General features: G+C 39.6%; 1 protein-coding gene across 1 annotated transcript in view; it reads right to left on the bottom strand.

The window, feature by feature from the left end:
• Positions 1–1,838: 1,838 nt before the first annotated feature.
• LOC310947058 (F-BAR and double SH3 domains protein 2-like) overlaps positions 1,839–21,494 on the bottom strand; it is a 62,301-nt gene continuing 42,645 nt past the window's right edge. The window contains exons 11-21 of the mRNA XM_083913697.1: positions 17,336–17,452; positions 17,134–17,238; positions 11,208–11,297; positions 10,814–10,876; positions 6,892–7,026; positions 6,526–6,609; positions 6,157–6,334; positions 4,914–5,134; positions 3,268–3,460; positions 3,074–3,162; positions 1,839–2,057 (exon numbers count right to left, since the gene is read on the bottom strand). Coding sequence (XP_083769823.1) covers positions 1,965–2,057; positions 3,074–3,162; positions 3,268–3,460; positions 4,914–5,134; positions 6,157–6,334; positions 6,526–6,609; positions 6,892–7,026; positions 10,814–10,876; positions 11,208–11,297; positions 17,134–17,238; positions 17,336–17,452 — 1,368 coding nt within the window. The 3' untranslated portion in view covers positions 1,839–1,964. The remainder of the gene's footprint in view (positions 2,058–3,073; positions 3,163–3,267; positions 3,461–4,913; positions 5,135–6,156; positions 6,335–6,525; positions 6,610–6,891; positions 7,027–10,813; positions 10,877–11,207; positions 11,298–17,133; positions 17,239–17,335; positions 17,453–21,494) is intronic.

Raw genomic sequence — 21,494 nt, 5'->3', positions numbered from 1 at the left:
ACATTAGAGAAAAGAGGGAGAGAAAGAAAGGAAGCGTGGGGAAGAGAGGTGGAGAAAAGAGCAGAGGAGGATCCAGCCTCCTTTTCCTCTCTTGTTCTATCATCCCCGCCTTCCCTCCTCTTCTTTCATCTCTCCTTCATACTGTATTTACAATGCCCTTTCAGTATAAGATGAGAATAAAACGTCCACTACATATCAGAAATGGTATTCCAATCAGCTGAGTTAGTCTATATGAAACGCTGTGCATAACATTCCTATGACAACAGTAATGTACTGTACTAATACACATTGGATACGTATGATGATAAGGACTATATATGGCGAAGGAAGGGCCGGCGAGGGGGGGGGGACACTGCATCCACACACCACCCAGTTTCTCTGTCCATTTACTTTAACCCCAGCTGCAATCCAAATCATGACATCTTTGGCAAGTTTTATATTTACTTTCTCTCATCAAGCTTATTTGTTTTTGGTGCCCCGACATTCAAAACTGTAATAAAAGGTATCGATTAAATCAAAAACATAATTTATTGAACTCTTGATTACTATTTATCTTTCATTAGCTGCTTGTATTTTTTTTCTATTTTTGGGCCTTAGCAAACATTTAACTTGTCGCTGTGTGGCTAATGTTAGCTAGCTTACCTGGAAACACTTGTAGCTAAACACACAGAGCACATAGCTTTTTTTGCTAGCTACCCAGCTGAAGCAAATTTTTGGCATAAAACTACACCAGCGAGTGTATAAACTCTTACAGTAGCCACAGTAGCTAAAGAATTTTACTAGCTACTTTCTATGCTTCTATGCTAAGTGGAAGTTCACAGACTTCAGAGACATGCTTCTATCTTCATAATATTTCCATCTTTGTGCGTTTCTTATCTTTATCGAGGACCACAGTGGAAATAAGTCTTGGACTTACGTGTCATCCCCAACATTTTGTAGATGTGTGAATTAATGTATTTTTTTTTTCTAAAAATGCCAAATAACAAATAAATTAAGGTTCCAAGCTCTAGCTCAGTAGCTTTGTTCGCATTAAGCTTTCTGACAAAAACTCTTACAGTTTTACAGTGATGCTTCAGTAGTTTGCGGTACAGTATATGGATGATTAACATAGCATGTACTGGCTGGTTTGATTTTATGAAGACAGTTAAGGTAGCTAGCTGAAAAGGTTGGTGCTGCTGAAAATTGCTCATCCTGCCAATGTTGTATGAGCAGTTTTCCTAATTTGTATGTTCTATGCATCAGGAAAATTGAGGAAAAGCAAAGGTTCTATGGGAAAAATTATAAATGATTAAATAAGTATAATGCTGTCGTTTAACAATCCATTTAACTGTTTTAACTAACAATTTTATTACATATTCAGTTATTTTTATTTTATTTTTGACTTGCCCTATAACCTTTTATTACATTTTGTCAGTTTCAAGGCTCCATTACTTTTCACACATAAAAAGGGACATTTCTCAAATGCAGCAGAATGATCTTCCTGTACAGAGAGATACACTGCTTAACAATATCTTGAAATAAGCATAACAAGATAACAAGAAAACTTGCCAAAGCCATGATTATCTTTTCCTCAGACTCCCCCTATCTAAACATTCCTCCTTCAGTGTGCTCTGGTTTGCTGCCCGATGAGGTAAAGTTTTAAGGCAAGAATGAAAGGATGGGGGAAGGCGGAGAGGGATGTGGAGGCGGCTACTGCTGCACTTCATTAGGAAGCTAATACATAGATTATTCAATTGGATAGTCTGCCTTCATTTCCTCTCTTTGCTCCTCAGCTTCAGGATGAGAGAAGACGCAAAGAGGCCAGGGGAGCATCGGACGTGGTTCTTTTTGTTGTACTTCATTTCACTTTGTCTAGACTGACTTCAGTTCAGAGCAGTTCAGGTCCCCAGCCTGTAGGATGTGTCTGTCTGTCACCTGTTTGTATTGTTTCTGTCTCTATAACTGCCTGCCAGCTTGACTGTCTGTCACACCAGCGTGATCTCCACCTCCTCTGTCTTGTCGCTCTTCTCCTGCTGTCGGCGGGAGTGCTGTTTGGGTGGAGGAGGAGCAGCTCGCACCTGCAGCGGTGAAAGAAAACATAATGAATGTAAGTTTGAGAAAAAAGGCAAAGTGAGGACATGGAGATGGCCTACTTTTCTTAATTTGACAAACAGTTTAATATTCATTTCCTGCTGTGGGACACAAACACATTTTTAAGGAATATTTATTCTCTAAAAATAAACAGTACATTTTAATCAACACTTTGTCGGATACAGGGTTGCAACTTATGATTACTTTTATTATTGATTAATCTGTTTGGTCTAAAAAATTGTAAGAAATAGCAATTACAATTCCCTAAAGCCCAAGGTGTCGTCTTTAAATTGCTCTTTCTGTCTGATCATCAGTCAGAACAAGATATTCAATTTAACATCACAGGAGACATAAAGACCATAAACACAAAAAACACCGTTATTAAAATTAAGCTGAACGGACCCTTGCACCTTCATGCATGTCAGGGTACTGATGGCACACCGCTTGACTGGAGCCGTGCGTTTCTGTGACTGTTGGACACTGAGCAATAGGTCTGGGACAATATGCCTTTCTCCTGATTCGATACTATCACAAGACTTGGTTGCTGATTTGATACAACAATTTATTGTGATTTTTGTCTAGTTTTTTAACACTAGACTAGACCACGGGAAAAAGTTGAATCATACACTTTGAAAGACATTTAATTTGGAAAAATCTCTAAATTGATAGAGTAAACATTTTTATTTATTTATTGATTGTATGTAGTCAGAGATGTCCTGAAGTCAGCACCTAAGTATTCAGGAATAGATATTTGAAGGTACAAATACGATCCCAACTAATGTTGTGAAAATTAAAGAAACTTTGGTGTGTGTTTTTTGGTGCCAGCTGGACACAACCAATCACTGCAGGAAGCCTGTCTGACATGTGTGCCGATTTTCATGAGTTCTCAACCTCAAGAACCTCAAAAATGTGACTGTGCCGTAAAATATAATAATTTCTTCAAAAACAACAAGTTCCTCACACTGCACTTTCGTGCTTGGGCCCCAATAAGTTTTATACTAACAGGTCGTAGTTTGCCTGGGCCTCCTTCAGGGGTGAATCGCAATGGCTGAGTAAATCCAGGAGAAACTGGACTCTTGCCAGAGCTTTGATCTATTGAGAGAGAGAGAAAGAGGCAGAGAAAAACTCAGTAAAAAGCCACATTGACCACTTCAATTGATTCTACTACACACAAACTTTTTTCTGTTTGTGTCTTACTGTGGGTGGGAAGCGGTCCCTTGTGTGACGAGGCGGGCGGTGGGGGCTTGTGCTCCCCGTTGATTGCGGCGGAGGGTGAGCGTGGAAGAGGAGGCGGGGTGGAGGTTTCGGGGCTGGTGAAGGGGCTGATGGGAGGTTGTTCATACAGCGGGAGAGGTGGCAGAGAACATGGCAACTTCAGAGTTGGAGAAATCTAGAGAAAGATGCAGAAATAGAGAAATAATTACTGAAAATGTGTTGCTCACCTGTGATCCTACAAATGACTCCCACGCTCTACATCACAGCACAAATGATATGAAACTGCTTGTACACTGACTGGACTGTCATCTAATCGAAGTCGACTCTGTTAAGTTACAGGTCAACAGTTTGGATTATAGCCGCAATAAATGCATCCAAAACAACACCTGCTTTCACATATAGTACAGTGAGATCAGATGGCCTTTGTATATATAATTGTCTATTTGAAAAAAATCAAACGACAAATTATTTTTGACCTCAATAAAAGAAGTGGGTTGTTGAGTTGAGTTGAAAGGCCAAAATGTCAGTTGAAATCAATCTAATGGTGGTGCTATAAACACAACACAGTCATCGTGTTATGAAGTCGATATGGCTAACTTCTAGGTTGCTGCTTGGTCTCCACTAACTCCTGGGGGAAATATCTAGCGGTTTAGCTGTTAAATACTCCATGATGTTCACCAGAAAGTCTCTAACTGTGTCTCTCTGCTGTTCGGGGTTGAGCAGGTAGTGTACAGACAGTGGGACTTTTAGAGCTTTTTCTATTGAAAACAGCTTCCGGCTGCACACGAAAAATAAAGCTATGAGAGCGTTGAGATTGAACCACAACAGTTACCGAAGGTTGAAAGGCAGTTAAATCAAAACCACAAACTTAAAGATGCTAAAACACTCCTTAGAGCTGAGGGGAACTACAGAATCAGTTGATAATTCTCTGTGGGTTTGTCACTAGAAGCAACCCCTTTCACATTATAGTAACTTCATCCATTGTTAATGCAAAAATATCGATTAGAACAGCTCTGGTGCAACACTAGGAATACTGTGAGGAATACCTTACAGAAATGTTGCTGGTGAATTAGTTTAAAGTTTGACCTGCCATTGCTTTCATAAAACTTGATTGTTTGCGTGGCAGCAAACCAGAAGGATTCAGATGTTTTTTTGTTTTTTTTACCAATCTTTCCCACATATCACTTAAAAGAAATTAAGGGTTGTTGTGATGTGTGTTATGTCTACAGGCTTTTCGGAAGAGAGAGGCTGTATCCTTCCTGTTGCTGAACCTCTAATAGGGCAGCCACTGATAAGACCCCTTTCTGTGATTGCAGTGCAGGGTTTTTATCAGAGCCCTGCAGGAAAACAGCAGTTCTGATCCACTGTTTGTGAACTTTGCCCTGCTGATAGATCTATTGGACAACAGCCAGGAAGGGAGAGGAGGGGAGAGGGGGGGAGAAGTGTCTGAGTAGACTACACTACTGTATATGCTGGGTATTTCTACCCTGAGGAGAGAATGATAAGACTAAATGCTCATCGCCACAAGAGTGACATGCTGAATATCTGTGTTTTCCCACAGAGTTACAGTTGTCTAAGCTTGTGTTCATTTGTAAGTGTCATCCCTGTGTCTGTGTGCATCAACATACCTGTATGTCACCTGGCATTCCTCCACTGGTCTCCCCATTCTCAGTGAGATCTTCTACCAGCACAGAGGGGAAGACACCCACCCGTCCGTTGAGCTCTCCCTCCCAGAAGCCATCGTCTGTCTGAGTGTCGCGGCTCAAGAGGCGGATCACTGCTCCCTCGGAAAAGGAGAGTTCCTCATCCGCCTGTCCCTCATAATCATAAAGTGCACGGACATATATCACTGGGGAGAGAAAGGCAGACAAAGAGAAGGAGAGACATCAATAAGATACACGGAAGGAATAATGATTCTTGGGGAAATGTAGTTCCTTGTCTGCCTGGCCCTCATTGTCATAAAGAGAATGGTACACACTGCTGGAGAGAGGGAGATAGAGAAGACAGAAAGGAATAATAATTACAATATGTGATTTTCCCATGCAGACACAGAAGAAAGAGGGTTGGAGAAAAAGAGAGTAAAAGAAGAAAGAAGGTTACAAAGAGGGCAGGATAGGAAGGACAAATAAATTATGAATTAAATAAAACTAGAATTGTATAGATATCACTTGTAATTGATTAACTATCTGTATCCTGATTGCATGTAGATCATCAACACCCAAAGTGGATCGAACCAATGTTGCAGAAACAAGAGAGAAAAAGGAGCCAAAGAAAGTTAATGTTTGTAACAAAGCTCTGCTCTTTCCAAATTTATTAAACTGGTCTGCAATTTCAATTACTGTTTTGTTGGGGGCCAATTTTAGACAACTGCCTCACTATTGTTTCAGTGAGTCACTGGAATGGCAGCAACAAAAATATCTCATTATTTGGTGGTGGATGTGGAAAAACAATAGCCAAAATATATATGGATGAAAAGGAAATCAGGAGGGACAAAGCTTGTGGAACGTCACCTAGTACTGTTTTTAAATGAACACTGTTTTTACTTAACAGTGGCTCATATAGCGTTCAGGTTTTGCATTTTTTCAAATATTTACCTTATTTTACCCAGCAAGGTAGATATTCCACACTTGCTTATTCTAAAAAACATTCTGCTTTGCAAAATAGAGTTGTTTATAACTGAAATCTAAGCTACTTTTGTGGAGCAGTAAAGAGAAAAATTCCTTAATCAATGGTGCATAATAACCTCGTAACAAGGAAAAAAAATCATTTCCCGGGTACAGCTGGAACTAGCTTGTTTAGTCAAACTCCTGGCATGCAGTTTTAATTATTTCAAAGAATAATTTACCATCACTAGCTTTACAGCGTACTTACTGTTTGTGTCTCCATTGACGCAGCCGGAGTGCAGCTCTGGCTCGGTGGAATTCGAAGAGGTGTGTGATCGAGCATCAAGAGTAGCCAGAGATTGGAGCATGCTCAACAGACTGTTGGAAGTCGGGAACTGCAGGTACTTCTCTGGGACATAGCCCACATGACCTATCTTATTGCGAGCCTGGAAAACACACAAACAAAGAAACAATGAACAAAGGCTACACGAAAACATGCATGGCAAGAGAGAATTGAACACCAAGAAACCACACAAGGCTGTGAAACCAAACAGAGCAATTGCACAGAACTCATGAGATAATGCTTCTGTTGTTTTTACGGTAAACGTAATGCACATCTGTATGTGTATTTGAGCACCTTGACCCAGTCCTCCATGTCTCCATCCTCAATGACCTCCAACATCTCCTGTTCATCAATAGTTAACTCATCTGGCTGAGAGGCCTGCGGAAGAGACACGTCAACAGTGTTAAAGACAGAGAAGTAGGACAATACATCATAAAAAGTTTATTTTAAAATGCTAAAGATAAAGTCATGGTTATTTGTGGCAGATTCATCAGCATTTCACACTGTCTATAAATCAACACTGCCAATTTTGCTTTTCTTGCTTTTTTTGTGTGTGCGATGCTGTGTGTTGCAGTTGGGCAGGTAGCTGCAGACATTTGATATGTGTAGGTGTGTGACCATGTAACTGAAGAGGGTAACTCTGAGTGTGTTGGTGTATACCTTGTATGAATACAGGACTTTGCAGGTTAGGGGATAGTTTCGGAGGGTTCCCGAAGGACTGGAGCTGCTGTCGTCAAAAACCTCCATGTTCTCTTCACACTCCTCTCCCTCCTCACGTTCCAAGTCCACTGTGCCCTGGAACACACAAACAGAGCCAGATAAAGTCTAAACCTCTGACCTTACTACAAGGGCAAACAAGAAAAAAACTGTTCACCTTTAAAGCCCTGGAGTAAAAAACAAAAAAACACACAAAGTTGTCCCAAATACTCAAAATACTTTGAGGTTTGGCCAGATAGGTGACTTGTTATGTTGTCTATCTCTGCGTGTGTTTGCTGGTATCTACAGCTCCACCGCCACCACAGTTCACCTGTTGCGAGGTCTGTCCATTTAACAAAGACTTTAACTTGTTACATTTCCGCCCCTCCCTACTGCTAATTTGCACTCTCCCTGTGCTAGTGTCACGATTTAATCTATAGCTTACCTTTTCTTCCTGCCTGCCTGGGTTTCTCTGTTCTGCAAAGTATGTATGTGCTACAGCTTTGAGAGACAGGTGTAGAGGGACTAATGTTTCATATGATCCAGCTCCTCCCTCTTTTGTTCCATGAGTATTTCACTGGCTTATATGACGGTCATGTGATCTAACTGGTAGAAAGATCCATCACACACAGCAAGCTGACCTGGCCAATAACAATAGTGTGTGTGTGTGTGTGTGTGTGTGTGTGTGTGTGTGTGTGTGTGTGTGTGTGTGTGTGTGTGTGTGTGTGTGTGTGTGTGTGTGTGTGTGTGTGTGTGTGTGTGTGTGTGTGTGTGTGTGTTTATCCATTCCCAAGTCATTATGTTTGGTCATCAGATTTCTGTTGACACAGTAAACTCTACACCGGTGCAGAACAAAGCAGACGTGTGTTTTGTATTTGAGTAGGTCTCCTGCACATAAGAATCTATTCCCTAGGGAAATAATAACCTCCAAGTGTGGTCCTAAGGTGTTCCCATAAAAAAATAAATAACTCAGTCTTATCAAAGCTCTTTGATAAGTTTTTGTGTGTTACGTCACTTTTATCCACTTTAATGTATTGATTTAAAAGTACATTGCACAGCCTCAGAGCCAATTCCATTTCAGTCCTGAAGTAAAATGACCAACATATATTTCAGTAATAACCCAATAAAATATCACTAAAAATGCATCTCAGTGTGTGTGTGTACCAATACAGCTGAGTTGCAGACTTCATGGGCTTGCAGTATTTCATAGTCGTATTAATAAAGTTGAGTGGATAGAAGAAAGGGTCGAGGGAGGTTCCTGCTCTGCAGATTAGTATTCACAATCCATCTATCCTTCATTCTCTCTCTCACCATTGGTCACTTCTTGACCTCTCCCCAATCAGCAAACTGTTATCATTCCCTCCGACTGTTTTCCTCTCCTTCATGTCTCTCTCTTCCGTTCCCTTGTTGCACTTTGTTATTATAATCTCTCTTACTTCTTTAAAAGCTCCATTATACTCCAAATGAAATAAAAGGCTGTTGAACTGCTGTCAAATGCTTGAATACTCAATGTGCATCCAGGTCAGTTCATTTAATGACACCCACGTAAGCTGGAGGAGTTTTCAGCAAGTCTAGCCTACAGCTGATTTATCATATGAAAAGGGTAAGGGCAAGGGGAAAAAAAAAAATGTAAAACACAAGGACACAAATAAAATCCCCCAAAATCGAATAACACTACACAGTTCCTAGATTTGTCTGTGCAAAACATGCTGATTCTAATATTTGTGTGGTATACTGGGGCCCTCTATGTTCTCTCCTGTTTCTCACAATCCCCCGTCTCTCACCTCTGCATCCAATTTTACTTGAACACTATCACTCTTGACGTGACTCCCTCCTCACCTCTCCCCCTCACCTCCTCATCACACCACCTCTTCTTTTTCTCAGCTAACTCTCCCTCCTGCTTCTCTCTTTCTTCACTAATTATCTCTTCAACACTCCCTCTCTCACTGCACAACTCCCTCCATTTACCTCTTTCTAGATTGCCCTCAATCCCCAGACTTTCTCACACTTTCTCACACTCAGTATCTCTCTCTCTCTTTCTCTCTGGTGTTTTCTGCAAACTGCAATACCATGTGAGCAGAATGTCAAGTGCTTCCAAAGAAGCAGACAGACTATGTTTAGTCCTGTTGACAGAAAGACACACACACGTACGCCTCTGACACAAAGTGTCGTTTGGGGTTAAAAGCCGAGTCATAGATGTACATTCTCCTTCAGTCGTGTATACTGTAAAGACACATATGTATACACAAATGCAAAAACATAAGTATCTGTAAGTCATGTACACATCCAGTCCCACATGCAAGGACACAGCGTAAATGACAGCTTTAAAGGGTATAAATTTGGCACTTTTTTCTAATGCAAATTATCTTTTTTATAAACAAAGATACAAATATTAATTTTGTGATCCCCATCTGGGAAAAGACACACTCTTTAATCTAATTTAAAGGAATGTTTTGAAATTTTGGGAAATGTGCTTATTTAATTCCTTTGGTTATATAAGTTAAATGAGAAAATTGACACCACTTGATTAATATGAAGCTATCACCCAGTTTAGCATAAAGACTGGAAGACAGCTAGGCTGGCTTTGTCCAAAGTAGTCTGGCTCAGGTAATCTGGTGTAAACTCACACGCCAGATGACAGGCCCCTTCCATTATCTATTTTGCAAGGGCACCGTCCACTTAGCTCCACCCAAGGTGATTGTGATTGGTTTAAATACAAATACAAACAAGCCAGAGTGATTTTTTTTCTGTTATTCCAGAATGATGCGCCACAGAGTATGGTCTGGCAATGCAAGCCTAGTCCAAAGGTAACACAATCTGTCTACCAGCCCCTCTAAGCTCCTTAATGAACATGTTTTACCTTGTTTGTTAAATGCAAAAAAAAAAATTAATGAGCTTTTAGCTAAGATAAGCTCTAGCTGCATATTTTGTGTACAGACACAAGAGTGGTATCAATCTTCTTATCTAACTCTCACCAAGAAAGCAAATATGTGCATTTCCCAACATTTGAAACTTATGGTGGAATACTGTATAGGATAGAAGTCAATCTCCTTCCCCATGACATGCATAGAGTATCTATACATGCTCATAAACACAATGAGGTGATTAAAAAGAAGGCCCATCTATTCCTTTAAAGCTAGGGGTCAGAAAACAAAAACTGCCAGTTGTGTGAGGACTTCATCAGTATTCGAATGGGGAAGTGGGGCGTGTTAAGAGGCTGTTACTGGCGTGACAGATGATTAGCCAGCAGGGCTGAGGTCAATTATCTTGCAATCTACCCCATTCCAGAAGTGATTGGTCAGGAAAACTAATCTAGCTGGGTGTTTTTTTGCTTAAAATTAAATCATAAAGAATGAAAAGTCCATGATTATGAGTCATTGCCTTGGAGTTCAAAATGATGTTTTTAAATGTGCTGAATTGAGTGCACTGTTTCTGTAGCACATGAAGAAGAACAGTTAGGAAGACACATGAGCCAATAGCAGACACACAATGAACATACAGTGATAGAAGTGAGTGGTCCTGTGAGGCCACCATGCATGAGACACAAATCAGCTATTCGACTTATGTTTTGTGGTGAAAAGGTAAGGTTCCACTTCTGATTTATAGGTGTGAGATTTGCACTTTCCAGCCAAGTCAAAAACTGCTACGACTTTGAAAATTTTAATAAAATTCCTGTTTCAATGCCTTACATGTATTTACCAATATGCCAATACATACTATTGGCATATTGGTAGTCACATAAGGGTTTATGATATGTCCACGGTATTGTTGTTCATTAATGTTTGTCAAATTGCATTAACAAACTTTTTGTTTTTGTGAAAACAGAACAAGTTCTTCTGGCTTGGCGAGAAAGTGGCAACACACGCAGTGAGGGGAGGTGTCTCACCGAAAGTGAGGGATCGTGGGAAGTGTAGCTGGCCCAACGTTCATTCTCCAGCTCCTCCATCACCTACAGCATGCAGAGAGAGCAGGGGAGGGGTTATACACATAATGCAAACGCACGTACTGCACCACACAAACTGGAAAAATGTGTGAAAGGATTTAAATGCACACACACTCAAACAGTTGTATGTATGGATACACTTACAGGCATGTATCACGCACTAATTCACACTCGTCTACATGAAACAAGTCAGGTGAGGAGAAGGAGAGGCCTTTACACACACACGCAGGCATGCATGCACACACAAACCACACACACAATATATATATATATATATAAATACTGTATACATACATACAGCATAGGTACACATTCTCCACTCACAGACAGATCATACCTGGTTCATGGCACTCTTCAACCAGGTATCCACAGCAACCCCCACTTGCCGCAGAAGGTCCAACCGAGCCTCAGCTTTTAACTTTATTGTCTTTGAAAATAGAAAGGGTTAGGTTTGTTAAGAACATTAAACATATATTTGGCCTTCACAGTTTTTCTTGCATTAGTTTTATTAGAAAATACATTATTGATTATATTTATCGATTGTTGTATTTCTTTATTTTTGCGTCATGCACATGAAGTGTACACCAAAAAGAGACACTAAAATTCCTGTTGCAGTGTTTAAATATTACATACCATTTCATTACAAAAGATATTTTACAGCTCTGTCTTAAACAAAATATTATTCCTTCTGGCATAAATGGAGATCATTTTGCAAAAAGTGCATCCCTTATGTCATTGTAGACAGGACAATTAAACAGAAAAATTAACCTCATTCCAATTTTAACGAAAGTCTGTCCCCAGGTCCAGGTGCTATATAAGTAACGTGAAAGTCTCAAAATGACTTAGAGAAATATACGCAAGCATAGTGTAAGACCTTTAAGTTTTAGGTAAAAGCACAAAATGTCTCACTGTGGGTCGAAAGTATCAGCAGGTCGCTCACATGAGACAGACAACATTAACGGACTTCAATGGTTGCAATCAATTTGGTCTCCCGGGTGCAAAATTGTCACTCTTCCTGTTTTATATTAAGCAACTTTAAGCAACTATATCAACTTTTTTCTTTTTCAGCCATGGCACTGAAACAAAACAAATACAAGGCAATAACCATATAATGAGCTATCAGCGAACATCACTGTGCATTTCTCATATATAATTGGATTTTAAGTCAAGATCTCTAGTTTCTAGTCCTGATACACCTCAATGCGCATGGTAGTAATTTTCTAAACAATTCCAAGTTGTTCAAATCATTTTAATTTGCCTTTCAGCTGTATTACATCACATGCCGCACAGTTCAGTGAAGGAGTGAGGATGTGAACTGGATTTGCACTCCAAATTGTGCCATGTAGTCTCTTAAATGGCAAATCATCAAAACTTGCTGTACTTTCTTTTAATGAGCTTTGAACACTGGACATGCGCTATGTTATTTCCTAATGAGACGATATGGTCAGGCTATGACCACCACAAGGGAAACCCTTGAGATTTACATTCACTCTGTCTCGCATCCTCAACTCTTTCATCTCTGATCCCCCTCTCTTTTTTCTTGCCGTCTCTCACCGTTTTCCATCAATTTCCTCTTTCATTACCATCCTCTTTCCTTTCTCACTAGTGCTGACAGAGCAGATTGATAGCTGATAGCTCCTTCCTACAGAGATGTGCAGTCAGACAGACAAACACAGTCAGGACAGACTTCCAGGCTTTTGATCAATAAAGACCTCAGCCACTTAAGTGCCTCTGTTTTTTTTTCTTCTTTCAATTAGCAGCACCCAGCAAATGCTAAAGGTTGCTGTTGGACCATAAGCATACATACCAAACTGAAGAGGAGAAAGTTGAAAAAAAAAAAAATGGAGCAGTAATTAAAGTCAGTAGAACAAGCCACCGGCGGTGTGATGGCAGATCAGTAGTGAATAGACTGACAACCTCAGACAGACAGACAGTGAGACAGACAGTCCATCTGGGCAGCTCTAATCAATAAAACAGATAGGAAGGTAGACAGAAATGACAGGCAGACACACTGCTGAACTTAACGAGAAAAGCCATTTGAAACGACAAACTAGAATCAGAAGCTGCATACTGAGGAAGCGGACTGGTCTTCTATATTTATAGACATGATATGTGCACTGTGTTTTAATATCCAAAAATATGCTACGTGTGAACGCGCCCTTATGATTGTGATGAAGGTATTACTATGCCAATGCTGATTCAATTGTGCCTACATTATGAGTAAATGCTTCCAGTCAATTTTCCAATCCTTATTAGTTTTGTTTGCCTGTGCTGGAAAGTGTCTGGGAGCACAATCTTGTCTTGATCTTGATGCATCTTCTGTCTGAAGCATTTTGATGTCACGTGTTAATGAGGCCAGATTGTCTGGTGGAGTCAGTTTTGACAACAGTATTCAACAGCTCATTAGTTTGGAGACAGCCTCTTGCTTCATATGCTCAGTCTCTCATCCTCTAACAAGTCATTAGAAAGAGGAAAACAGCAAAGAATAATCATATACATTTCTCAATGAGGGAAATTTCTGCTTTATTTCAAAGTATGCCCCGAGAGACGAAAGACAAAAAAACAAACATGTAAGATAGCCGCACATTATAAGGAAAATATGCGATACGCTATTACCCTATTGAACAGTATGATAATGATATTACCTCTGATAAATAAACAGATATTTAAGTGTATTTAGTTCTGTATTTATATGCCTTTTAGTATACTGCCAAAGTACTGTAAATTGATTGTTGAATACAAAGGATAACAGTAACATTTAAAAATGAAGTTTTTCTTGCGAAAACAACTCGAAAAATCCCTGAATGTCTTTTGTGATGTGTCGCATCAAGTTATATAATCATATGGATGAATATAATCATGTAGATAAGATTTGCTACGGTAGTAACTATTCAAGTCATTTCAGGGAAAGACATGCACAGCCTCTAGTTTCAATATCCAGAGTAATTTATCAAGCACTCAGCCAAAGGCCATAAAATCAGATATTTGCAGAGAGCACAGAATACATAATTTTACCCTTTCTCACAATGTTTATTGGTTCCATTCAGAGAGAGGCAAGAAATAAGAAGATGCTTCTAAAGATTGAGAGGCGTACTGTTGAAAGCTGCAAAACAGATTCAAACGCATAAAATTGTGTTGCTCCTTTTCTTAATTTGTATATTAAGTAGAGCGGGAGACTTTTTATTTTTTTCTAAGATACATTTTGAAAGTCTTCTTTGACCATATTACGGGAACTTAAATTCCACCTAACTCTTCCCCCCATAATTATATGAACAATACTTAATCCAACCTACTAATGTGTCATATGTAACAGCGCTCCTGACTTTTTTTTTTTTTAACATATTCTTAAAATAACCATGGCTAATAAATAGGTCTGCAAGCTTGCATGCACATGATAAAAGGCACTGATATTTATGTTTCCTGCATCATGTATTCCATAAAACGTCCAGATGAAAAGACCATCCGTAAAAACTATAACTGTATCAAGCCTGTGAATGTTCTCATTCGTCCAGGTCATCGTTATCCTCAAAACAATTTCAGTCAAAAGCAACTGGACTGGTTATTTGTCTAGGAAGACGTTTCACCTCTCATCCAAGAGGCTTCATCAGTTCATGTACGCATCTGACCAGGCTGGGACTGGTCCAACTACCTGGTGTGAGATCCAGGTATTTACCCTCTCACGACGCCGATGATGTCACTGAAACCTTTTGTGCTCCAAATGCCAACGGCCTTCGTTAGAGTGACAGTCGTTGGTGGGAGGTTGGTTTTGACTTTGTTAATGCTCTTTTGAGTCTTAACGGCCGTCGTTGGAGTCACAGGAGGCCATTTGTGAACAGTTGTTCTTTGAGGTTAGATTTTTGAATCTCCTGGGAAGGGATGAAAGGGCAGCATTGTAAATTGGAGATAAGTGGTGTTTCAGCCCTTCTCCTCTGTTTAGCGATGGTTTCTCTACTTTTACATAGATGGCTTCTTTTACTCCTCTTTCAAACCATCTGTCCTCTCTGTCCAAGATTTAGACATTGTTTTCATCAAAGGGGTGAGCTTTCTCCTTGAGGTGTAAGTGGATAGTGGATAGTGGCCTGAGTGTGTTACCGGGTTTGAAATACACAGGGATGCAGTGTTTGTTGAAGATCCTCCTGAGTTTCTCTGATACCCCAGCCACATACGGGATGACTATGTTGTTTCTCTTGTTTTCTTTTTCTTTCTCAACCACTTTTGTTTTCTTTCTGGAAGCAGCCGCCGTTTTCACAAAGGTCCAGCTGGGTTAGCCACAAGTTGTGAGGGTGCCTCTCAGGTGCTTGCGTTCTTCCCCTTGGGCCTGTGAGCTGGTGTTCTGATACCTCCAAGCTTGTGTTCCAAAGGGTGGTGAGAGTAAAACAGTAGATATTGATCTGTGTGAGTGGGTTTTCTGTATCCCCCAATGTGGAGGCTCCTGTCATTCTCCATATGGACGTCACAGTCTAAGAAAGGCAAACCATTGTCCTTGACTTCTTCTCTGGTGAACTTGATGTTTCTGTCCACAGAGTTTATATGTTCAGTAAAAGTTTGCACCTCTTTGGATTTGATCGACCGGCGTTGGCATTTGGAGCACAAAAGGTTTCAGTGACATCATCGGCCTTGTGAGAGGTTAAATACCTGGATCTCACACCAGTTAGTTGGACCAGTCCCAGCCTGGTCAGATGCGTACATGAACTGATGAAGCCTCTTGGATGAGAGGTGAAACGTCTTCCTTGACAAATAACAAGTCCAGTTGCTTTTGACTGAAATTGCTTTGAGGATATAACTTTAACCTAATTTAACCTGAATATATCTCTCACAGATTTATGCAGTAAATAGTCACATTTTTAGCACAAACAGTGCATCAACTCTAAATATTGATTTTGAAACTCAGTTGGTGTCAAAGTGTTGTCACAAGCAAATTAGGCAATTTATGAAAAATCCATTAATGAGGACAGGTAGCGAGGCCAACTATACTTTTTCAGATATGATGCTCCTGACCAATAAAGAACATTTCTTTACTGAGTACAGATACCTCAAAATTCGATATTTTAAAACCACAAATTGACTGTATTTATATCGCTCTATCCTAAATATAGGCCTTTCTTAATTTTCTTGCTAATAAGGTGTTGAAATGGCCACTGTAGCATGTTTGAGGGAATTACGATGATACTTCATGTAAAAGGAAAGCATGACACAATCCAGATGAACGCTGTCATCAACCTCGGATGATGTGTTTTGTACTGCTTTCACTCCCTTTGTAATTCTGTGATAAGAGCTCTGTGATGAAGCCATTTGTACAAAATGAGCTCATAAAATATTCATCATCTTACTCAAGGTAATGCTGGCCTGGAAGAGCAAAGAATAGCAGAAAGACAGTATGAGCGAGAAACAGAAACACAGAGGAGACGGTGGGGTAGGGAGATGGTGCTTGTACTAGATTTTGTAGAATGTTAAATCACAAGCTACACATAGTGTTGCTAAAATATTCTTGCAGTGAAGGTAGACTGAAATAGCAACCAAAAGTTAGTGGATCTAAAAGCAGTACAATTACATGAGATAACACCTTTGGGGGAAAAAAGAAAATACAGTAAAATAGTGACAAGACAGAGAGGTAACATTTGACCAAACCTGACAGCAGAGGGTGCCAGTTAGTGGAAAAAAAGCAAAAAGCCTGATCAGAAAGCAAAGCATGGAGGCAAAGAGACAGTATAAGGGAGAGCATGAGTAAAGTGAAGTAGGAGATGCACTTTAAATATTTACCAAATAATTACTCACCTAACGGCAGGTAGAGGAAATATGGGATAGGGCTGAATTTTTTTTTATCGTCACTGAAACACAGGGCTTGTTTGCTAGGCTAATGGTGTAGTGATGGCAGAAAATGAGAATTAGGCGGTATGCTGCATTTACTACTTTTGCATCAATGTTTTCCACAGATTTTACGGTGTATACAGTATTAAGGAAAACATAGACAAATGACATACACGCCCCCTTTCCCTTAAGCACACCATTCTCTTCTTAGTCTGACCAGCCCCTCCACACTATCAACTCATTATCATATGAAGGTTTGTGACAAGTGTCAATCATCTTCTTAATTTAAGGGGGGGGGGGGAGACATCCATCCGTTCCCCTTTGAGAACCCAGACGAATCCCGTATGAATAAAGGGAGAACATGCCAACTGAGTGTAATTGCCGACGCTGTGGCGAATGTGCACATTTATCTTCTGTGTGATCAAAAACAAATGTTCACAATGTGAGTCACATACCTCAGCTTTGCGTATGTTTTCTTTGGTGTCTTCTATCTTCAACTCCAGATCTAGTCTGCCCTGCTCTGTGGGGGGTAAACCATGGCTCTCACACTCCTCCAGACACTGAAAACAAGACACACAAACACATCAAGTGATTAACAATGCGTGAATGTCCAAGAAATATTATATTCCAAGAATGGGCATGTGGGATGAGTCTTACTCTCTTGTAATGTATGATATTCTTGTGTTCTCTGGCCACTCTGGTTGCCCATTTCCTGGCCTCCTTGTTCAGACTGTGCTCCTCCGTCGTCCCAGTCTCTGACTCCAGCTGACGACTCTAATATAGACAAACGCACACATGCATGCATACATACATACCACACAGGCATGGGTAAACCAACACATGTATCCAGCCGCACGCATGCACGCACACGCACACACACGCACACACACGCACACACACACACACACGCACAAGCATCGCAGGCAAACACACACGTACACAAATACACACATAAGTACACCGTCAAAAGGTGTGATATGCAGAAGCTGTTAATTGAGCTAAAGAAAGTGTGAGAGAAAGATTGTTTCCTTCTCACATAATTAATACAGCGTGTGTTGCAAAACTCTATTGTTGTCCTCTTGGAAAAAAATAGCTGCTATTAAAACCACATGTGAAAGAGTGCTAGTGTGTGTTTTTGTGTGTGCTACCAAGTGAGAGAGAGGCCTTTATAAATGTGATTTTTTTTAAACACAAAGGCCGCTTATGAGCCTTCAACATTATAACCATGTGGCATTTTTTTCTTCAGAGACTAAAGTATTAAATGTGTCTCTAAGTTCACAGTTTACACACCTAGTCACTAATCCAACACTTACCAATGACAGAACCAGCTTACATTGTATCTTAAGCATTATTTTTACTATGAGTAATGGGATCCATCATGAACACACATTATTTTTCCAAAGTTAAAACAGTTATTTCTCTTGGCAGATGTCTGTATTTCTTTCTTATGTGCTTTTCTCACTGGTTTGAATTGTGCAAGGCATCGATGGAAAAAGGTGATGTCACATAAGTCTGTACAAGAATAACAGTTTAGCAGCCCTTGAATTAAGATCTGAAGACAGTTGTTGCTGTTTGGTCACTGTCAATCTAATTCTGATTAATACCATACACCCGATGAAGCACATTGGCTTTTTGAGGGTTAGATTCTTAATAGATAATATGTTTTCTTAACTTTTAGTGCTTATTTAATCATGGATATTTTAATTATAGAACAATAATACAGATTTGACACTAAGTTTTCAGGACATTAAAAGAATAACAAGTGTTATTATTGTCTTAAAAGTTGCAGTTATCTGTCTGTAGGAATATGCACACAATCAAAATGGTACGATTAGCTATCTAAGAGTGTTCTGAAGAATCTGCGTGATGATGTCCTTTCTGTACAATATTTTTATTGCATATGTATACACCATAGGTATATACTTAACCTGTTATTTCAAAAATGAAATGCTAGTTCTGTGAAACCAATATATGTTGCTTGTTTTTTACCTATATGTGACTCATACAGGCTAGGGAAACAAATAGGGTACTTGTTTAGTGTGTGACACCATCAATTTGTTGCTTCATTTTTTTAGCAATCCTTTAACCGGTGTCCCTTTTATATACAGTACACATCCTCATTCTGATTTATCAGACTAAAATCAATGCAGAAGCTAAACTTCCATTTGTATTTTGTGGCAATAACAAGTGTCCCTAACATTTATCTAGTGTTGGCAAATTCTGTGACATATATCAGTCTATAGTGTTTCAAAAAATAGCTATTGTCACTTCAAACAAAAACAAACTAAGCCTCAGGATATACTACATACATTCAGTGTCACTGATGTGTGCTTACAGACCAGAGAGGATGGGGCTCCCATAATCTGATAATAAAAGTGTGTTAGCTAGACTATGGTACAGGGTATTTTAATTGCGAGTTTTCATGCACATCATATCTATTAATTATTTTCCGCTTCAGTAACGAGAGGGCATAAATCTGGCTAAGTATAGGTGTGAAACGAAGAGTATTACATGGGAGATTTACAGCTTAATTACATCCAGGCGAGGGAGGGAGTTAAGGCAGGGAGGCAGAAAACTAGATTTGAACAGTGGCTTTCAACTGATATTGTAGAGATAGGCCTCTTTAATAATTGTGTATGTTATTGGAGTAAACAGAGTAAATAAGCATTTCTTTCAGGTGGCATACCAGCATCCACATGTTGCGAGGAAAATGGGAGTACAAGCATGCAAGACACTCCTCTCCATACATGTGACCTTTCAGTGACTTTCTGCAATGCTGTGACCAATGTGAAACAGCTAAAACAAGGCATTAAGTGACTCGGTGCAGTACAGTACCAAATAATTCCTTATATTTCAATCACCATGATGTAGTGGGGACATTTAGCAAATATGACCTATGATAATCGGATAGTATTCTACATGTGTATATGTGCCAGAGTCAAATATTTATTTATCAAATTAAGGTTGTAATGTTAAACCATTAGCAACTACTGTAAACGTGATTGAAATAACAGCTTGCTAACCTGCCAGCGGAGGAGTATGTGAAGTACAGCACAGTGAACTCAAAATGGTGTGATCATACTGTACTTCAATAACAACCTCTAGCTTCTTCATAATAACAGTCATTTAGAGGCCTGTATAGAACAACTGTGTTATTCTGAAACCGCAGGGTGAGAATGAAATTTGTCAAAATGTAGATGTCTGTCTGTGTGAATGAAAGCATTTTATGTGCTGGTAGCAAAGTTAAAAAGCCCAAACCCTGGGGGCTCCCTCCCTCACTCTAAACACTTGTTGGCTTTACAATCAAATTACTGTAAAAGGCAAAAATGCGCCCAAAATAGTTTGAAATCCAATGATGTTTTTGCCACTGCTATCTTTTCTAATGCATCATTTCACACGTCTTAGGCCCTTGCTGTTTTCTCTCGCCACAGCTTGCAGAGACATGCTGCTGTCTTGACTAATGTAATACATCACCTAGAACAGCACCTGTACCACACTTAATTCAAAGCAACAGTATTTCTATGTGAGCGGTTTTAATGGATTTTTAAAAGCAGTGGCAGACTATAGGTCCAAGGTGTCTGCACAACCTGCTGTAGAACAGACAGCAGTGCTTTTCTGAGTGCTATGATTAGACTATCTACGTTCATTAACGGAAAAAAGAAAAACACTTTAAAAAGGTATTCCTTAAAAACCATTCCCCTAAAAACAGGATTGAATGCCTACTGTCATATTTTATATTATATAGCAGCCAACATGTGCTGTTTTATTTTTCAGCTTGCAGATGCAGACACTTAAAAGAATAAGCCTCCTTATTATTCAGACAGAATCTACTCACACAGCTTGATTTTGGTGTGGTGGTTTGGTAAAGGTGAGCTAACACAGAAATCAACAAAGAACATACACGCACACAAACACAAAGAAAGTAAAGAGACGGTCATTCTGCCTGCAATGACCATATTTGAAATCATTACCCACTACAAATGTGAAAATAAGAATCGCACACCAAAATTTGACTCATCATCTACGGGTGGGGCGATGATAGCGTAGTGATATTACATTGTGCAACAGCAACAAGGTTACGGCATCTGATCAGTCATCTGGTGCTGAGACTGCATTGCTCACCAACAAATGACAGTATGAAAGCGTTGCAGTTACAAAGCCACTGTTATAACAGTGGTATTCAGTCATCCAGCAAATATGGCTCACTTAATAACAGCTCTTATAATACTGCAATAAAGATAATTTGTTAGAAATGTATTTTACTTTCTAATAGACAGGTTTCCTGTGCAGTAGGGACAAGAAAAATAATTTGTAATATTAACCGTTTATTCAACACTAGATTACAGGATATGTTGGCTTTAAAAGGCTCAACAGTATGCACTTTATTACTGGAATGACCTGCAACAAAGCCTGAAGTTTTAAGAGACTTTAAAGTATTATTAGCTTATATTTCTAATAACATTTATTTTAACTGGCTGTGTGTGAGTGAGTGAGTGAGTGAGTGAGTGAGTGAGTGTGTGTGTGTGTGTGTCTGTGTATGTGTGTGTGTGTGTGTGTGTGTGTGTGTGTGTGTGTGTGTGTGTGTGTGTGTGTGTGTGTGTGTGTGTGTGTGTGTGTGTGTGTGTGTGTGTGTGTGTGTGTGTGTGTGTGTGTGTGTGTGTGTGTGTGTGTGTGTGCAGCACGTGCTGTTTAAAAGTAAATTAATTTTCTTGTTGTGATCATTTGTTTTCAGGTCTCTCTAACAAAAGGTCTCGTAATCTCAATTCCTGAATAAATAAAGATTAACTCACTAACTAAATGACTATTATTCTCATAA

This window comes from Echiichthys vipera (assembly GCF_963691815.1).
Source record: "Echiichthys vipera genome assembly, chromosome: 5".
Lineage (NCBI taxonomy): Eukaryota > Metazoa > Chordata > Actinopteri > Perciformes > Trachinidae > Echiichthys > Echiichthys vipera.
This window is presented reverse-complemented; position numbering and strand designations above follow the sequence as displayed.